This window comes from Amborella trichopoda, chromosome 7, assembly GCF_054954075.1.
Source record: "Amborella trichopoda isolate Santa Cruz 75 chromosome 7, AtrichopodaSantaCruz75HAP2 v2.0, whole genome shotgun sequence".
NCBI lineage: Eukaryota > Viridiplantae > Streptophyta > Magnoliopsida > Amborellales > Amborellaceae > Amborella > Amborella trichopoda.
The window spans coordinates 8,352,005-8,357,851 of record NC_142342.1 but is presented as its reverse complement, the minus strand read 5'-3'; the positions used below and the strand labels follow the sequence as shown (position 1 = coordinate 8,357,851).

The following is a 5,847-nucleotide window of genomic DNA, read 5'->3' as shown; positions in this document are numbered from 1 at the left end:
AATGAAGTACCCAAAAATTATCCATCTAAAATTAGGACTAGAATAGCTGCTTTGAGTCTTAGAGACTCAATTTCTACACGTTTTTTAGTTGATAACCCTACTATTTTAATGATGGGTGGCTTTGTTTTTGTTCATGATGGGATCCTCCCTAAGGATGGAGTTCCGGGAACGAAGGGATTGCAATCCTAAAATTATGGCAGCGGGGATCTAATTTGTTCGGGAACACATTCTGTGCGATAGCGGGAGCGAGTGCCGTTGTGAGTGAGATCAAAAATCCTAAAAATAGGAGCGAGCTCCCAAAATCTTGGAAACAGGTTTTGGAAGAGATCTTGACCACAGAGTGCCAGACCTGGGTTCCGGAGCGGGAGTGTCAACCTAGTGGGGCGCTCCCGATAACTATGGTTTGTACCCAAAAGAGGGGTGGTTTAGGTTTGAGGAGGATTTCACTCATGAATGATGCACTTCTTTGTAAGTGTTGGTAATGGAGGAGTATTCAGTTTAAGGAGCAGCTTTGGTGCTAAGTTATAATAGCCAAATTTGGGATGGATAGGCAAGGGATGTGGGTAGCTAGAGGAAGTGGCAGGGCTAATATGTTTTTTTAATGAAAGGATATATATGCGTGTAAACCGGTGATGGATCGAAATGTTAGATGGTTTGTGGAGTCAGGGAACTTCGTGACTTTTTGGCACAATGGTTGGGTGATTTCACCTTGAAACTAGTCTACCCGCAACTGTTTGAGAAAGTTGCAATGCCAAATGCTAGGGTCGAAGATTTGGTTGAAGTTTGGAATGATAAGATCAGGAATAACACCTTCCCTTATGATAGATTGCAAAATGACCTTTATTTTCTTTTGATGAATATTTTGCAGGATTTGGAGAGTACCTACATTGCATAAAGAGGATGATTTTGTATATGAGGTAGAATGTGATGGACAGTTTTCGCATATAGACTGCTTTTCAATGATAGAAGGCGGTGGTCTTTACCTATGATTTCTCAAGTATGGAATCTCAAGTATGGAAATGATTTATCCCACATAAATGTAAGTTTTTATTTGGTTGACAGCCCAAAATAAGATTCTTACTTTTTATTTGGTTGACAGCACAAAATAAGATTCTTACTTATCACGAATGTGTGTTTGATGCATAAGGGATTCTTACTTATCACGTATCACGAATGTGTGTTTGATGCATAAGGGATTCTTACTTATCACGAATGTGTGTTTGATGTATAAGGAAGGTGAAATGGAAGCCGATTTGTTTATCCATTGTTCCTTCATCTCCCATAATTTGGTATTGCTGTTTTTCAAATGATGTGGACAAGTATGGTCTTACAACATAATGTGTTGGATATTATAGCCCATATTCCAAAGGTGGGGTTCGCTAATTGAAAAATTCTACAGGGGTCATATTTGGTTGGAGAGGAAAAGGTTTAATCAAGGAAATATATACAATGAAGGGCTATAAGTAGATCACAATGGTTACTTTCTTCATTATTGTCCGTTAGGATGCCCTCCATCTACCATTGATCCCAGCAATCTCATGTGATCATAGGAATCTACCGTAGATGGATTAAACCCACGAGATAATTTGTTCATGTACCTTATTTATTTATTATTATTATTGGGATATAATTCATGGCCCCCTATCCTTCCCTATCCGTTTTACCAAGTGGATTAGAAGTTTAAGATCCGTTTTATCAAGTAGAGTAGGAATTTAAGGTTTTATCATTTCTTTTACCTCGGATCTTCTTGGAGTGGTGGTCTACACACCGAAAGCTCCTACTAAATTTGAATTTTAACGATTCATATGACCCCAAGTTCATACAAATATGGACATCATCAATCGAGTTGCAAGATCGAGCAAACAACCATCATACACAACTCCCACAGCAATTCAATAATCTCGTACTATTTGGATAGCTTACTTGGGAAGTCCATTAAAAAGGGTAGTATTTCAAAACAAATCTTTAAAAAACTCACCAACAACTGTTTCAAAACAATGTTCAGGGGCTCGATTTCCCCTCTTGAATTAACCCCCACTCAATTGAGTTACTTTTGTGTGTGAGAGAGAGGGAGAGGGGTAGTTTAAGAAGTAGCAAGTCCAAGAGAGCTGATTCTAAAGAGTCTTGTTATAAGAAAGTAAAATGGTATTTCCCGAAGGATACAACACCCTCAAAGAAGGCATGGCAAAAGACAGGAGAATAAAAAAGCTAGAGGAAATTGAAAATGACATTCTTAGTTGTTGGTGTCGTCCTTATTTTTGTCTCCTCCCATGCCCACACTGCTCTTCACAGTCTCCACCTCTCCCTGCGCCGCGCTTTTCACTTGCTCCCCAGTCTGCCAGGCCACAAAAATATCAACAATTCTCAGTATTTACATTCTTCATCTGTCGAAAGAAGAGAAATTACAACTGCCAAATCACGTGGTTCGAATTTCCCTTCGAAGCAGGAAGGGACGACAAAGAAAGAGTAGTTGTTGAAGGCAAACCTTTTCAAGAATCCCTCCGGTCTGCTCCTTGCGCTCATGGGCGGTGTCGCGAGTGCCCTGTGCAGTATCGGAGGCCTTCTCCTTAGTGTCGGTGGCCGTGTCAGATGCCTTCTCCTTGGCGGTGGTGTCGGGGTCCTTTGCAGACTGCATACCGGAGCCGGCCTTCTCTTTTGCAGCCTGCATCCCACTGCCGGCCTTCTCCTTTGCAGCTTGAGCAGTCTCTCTCCCCTTCTCCATCATCTCATCTTTCTTGACCTTTCATAAAAGCGAAAAGAACTTTCAAAATTGTGAATTTTAAAACACATTGCAACAACAGTGATTATATTTATTTGTTGAATCATTGGGTTATTCTAGGTTTCTATCCTCAAGCTTGTAACCTTGGTTTTTATGTCTAAATTTTCCACTAAAGCTCTTTTGAATTTCGTCATTCATTGGTTTCATGGGGCAACAAATTCTTTAAAGACCTTAGTCTTAGTTTTTAACCTGTAAGCCTCTCACTAGGACCCCGTTTCCACGCGGCCAAGCCCGCATATGTATAAATGCGGGCCTATTAATAAATGTTACTTAATTTTTAAAGACCGTAATATTTAACACGAAGATCATGAATATCAAAAGTTAAATAAAATTTTAAATCTAAAAGTAACAAGAAAACATTTAGACGGTAAGTTTACATTGTTTTTAGACATAACACCGACTTGCAACCATCTATAAGATGGATGCTATACCATTATTGAGACCACATATGTAATTACGTGGTCCAGGCCACATGGACGATTTTCCCTCGTTATGAATCTTTGGGGTAAAACAAAGAAAACACAAAAAAAATGCCAATGAGAAAAATTGATACATATAAGGGAAAAAGCCACAAGAACATCTTGCTTAATAGAGACTACACACTATACATTATATTCTTGCCACTTACATAAAACAACATGACTACACACTCTACATTATATTCTTGTCTTACATAAAACAACATGTTAAATGTGTGTGATAGAGAGAGAGAGAGAGATGCCTAGTAAAAAGATGAGTTAAAAGGGGGTTAATATTACTAAAAGAGGATGAAGCCCTCTAGTCAAATTCTCTCTAGTAACATGAGAATACACTTTTTACTTCTTTTTTTTTTTTTTTTGTATTTCCATTACCCATTAATTTGTTTTTAAAAATACTTAACTTGGCCTCATTCAGCATTTGAAATGAAATGCGGAATATGTAATTTAAGCCCTAAGATGCTTCACAAGGGGCTTCAATCCCATGAGAATAAAACCTCCTTGTTTTACATTAGGAATAAGGAACACACCGTATTAAAAATGCAAGTTGTTATCGGCGTTTTTGTCATTTTGCTTAAGCGTATCAAATTACAAAAAAAATATCCCTACTTATTCCTCATTACTAATACTCAAAAGTGAATCCCTTCATTCCTTATTTTACCTGCAAAATAACTGAGAGGTATTTTTGTTGGTAAGTAGGGTCAACTACACGTATTTTTTTAAAGTTTCGGAGAAGGCTTCAGATTTTTTTTTTATTATTTTAAAATTGAAATAAATAAAAAATATATTTATATATATAACATATACATCGAATAAAATTAAAATCAAAATAAAAATAAAAAAATAAAAAATAAATTATATAACTATTTTTTGGCTGGCCAAAGCAGACCGAAGCACACCCAAAACAAACCCCACGCGGTCAGATTCTAACCGAAGCGATCGCACCAAATTTCGCTTCTCTTCAATATGCTTAAAATTTGAAGTTGGCCGAAGCAAATCGAATTTGGTAACATTGGAAAAAACGTTTAGGCCAAAATACTAAAAGCCTCTTATTGCTCTGCCTTCCCAAAAAAACCTAGACAAAGGCAATTTAGGTATTTTAATTTTTTTTGAAAGAGGCATCTAAATAAAAATAAAACGGAAAAACAAGTGAAGTACTCAAGGAGTTAATAGCAATAATTTGACGTCCTTAATGAAGGAGACCATTGCAGTTTTTTGGTTTTTGGGTAATTAAGTGCGGATGACGAACCCCTTTCGAAACCGTTAATATGTTTTTAATGCGTTAGACAAGAATAAAAGCCAAAATCTTAGGGTACAAATTAATAGTACCACTCCGTTAGATAGATGAAAATGGAAGCCAAAACCTTGACAAGATTACAAATTACTTCTACAACCCCAAGCACATTATCGAGTCCACCCCCCCTCAATTAAACATAAAAATCAATATTTAAGTAACCACATAAACCCACCTGAACTTGGCCCTTGGTTTCTCCAGCGCTGTGGCTAATATCCTCAGATCGCTGAGCCATTCTCTCTCTTTACTCCGAACAAACTCGAAAGTCCAGCAAACTCGATTCACGAACAGAAGCCCACACTACAAACTCGACTCCTTCCGCTAACAATGTCCCAATGCAGTACCACCTACGTATACTCCTGTATCAGTTTATAGGTCTTGTGGATTGTCTTCAACTGACACGTGTTCCTTTAATGGTATCACGAGTTGCCACGTTTGAGCTCGTGTCGTTCGCTTATCTCGTTCGCTTTAGCTGCTTCGTGATTATCGCGCACGTGCTTACGCATGGTTGGGTTCTCGTGTCTATTACGGCGTTGTGTTGTCCTTTTTGTATTAGGTGAGTAGGTGTCATGGCCATGCACGTATCCGCGTGTCAGTTTTACTTATAACGATCTTTGCTTTCTTTTTGTCGTTTCCTTTGGTTTTGTCTTGGTCAGTGTATGACTCGGGACTCGCAGTGGGCGTCGAGTGGTATTAGTTCATCGAGGGTCACTAGGGTCTTGGTCCAGTCCTACAAGAAAGAAAAAAGATGAGGCATGGGCATGGTCTAAGAGCCTGGCTATCACAGCTCAGCTCGCTAGGCTAGGGGCTAGGCGAGATCGGCTTGGTATTCGGTAGGTGCCATCATATCAATATCAATGGGCGTATTTTAAAAAAATATAAATTTATTTTTTTTGATAAAATATAATGATAAAAAATATTATTTAAAATTTTTAATAATATTTTAATTATTTTATTTTATTGAAAATTTTTTATTTTTATTTTTTATAAATAAGAGTTTAAGAGATGAATGATGCCAAAAATTAACATAAAAACATTTTATAAAAATAATAAAAAACAAATAATATAGCCATATGACAAGACCATTTCGGCCATTCAATCTGGATAGTTGGATAGGGAGTAACATGTAAGTTTAGGGAGTAACATGTAAGTTTTATGAGTAAAAAAAGCGTCGAAAGTTTGCCTATTTTTTCTTCCCCTATTTTTTTCATTTGGCCTTGGTATAAAAGAATCAACACCAAGTTTGGCAGCTGCTCTTTGGGCCTAAATAGGACCGGGCCGACCATAGGGGTAGCCCG

General features: G+C 37.7%; 1 protein-coding gene across 1 annotated transcript; it reads right to left on the bottom strand.

The window, feature by feature from the left end:
• Window positions 1-2,109: 2,109 nt before the first annotated feature.
• LEA7 (Late embryogenesis abundant protein (LEA) family protein) lies at window positions 2,110-4,903 on the bottom strand. The gene is made up of 3 exons (XM_006854331.4): window positions 4,725-4,903; window positions 2,486-2,740; window positions 2,110-2,335 (listed from the first exon to the last, which is right to left on the bottom strand). Exons 1-3 carry the CDS (start codon window positions 4,782-4,784, stop codon window positions 2,234-2,236), a joined length of 417 nt encoding a protein of 138 aa, XP_006854393.1. The 5' UTR covers window positions 4,785-4,903; the 3' UTR covers window positions 2,110-2,233.
• Window positions 4,904-5,847: the final 944 nt, after the last annotated feature.

Coding starts and splice junctions, on each gene's coding strand:
- LEA7 (XM_006854331.4), bottom strand. CDS start 4,784: ATGGCTCAGCGATCTGAGGATATTAGCCACAGCGCTGGAGAAACCAAG. Junction 2,741..4,724: donor AAACCAAGGGCCAAGTTCAG/GTGGGTTTATGT, acceptor CTTTTATGAAAG/GTCAAGAAAGATGAGATGAT. Junction 2,336..2,485: donor CCGGAGGGATTCTTGAAAAG/GTTTGCCTTCAA, acceptor GTGGCCTGGCAG/ACTGGGGAGCAAGTGAAAAG.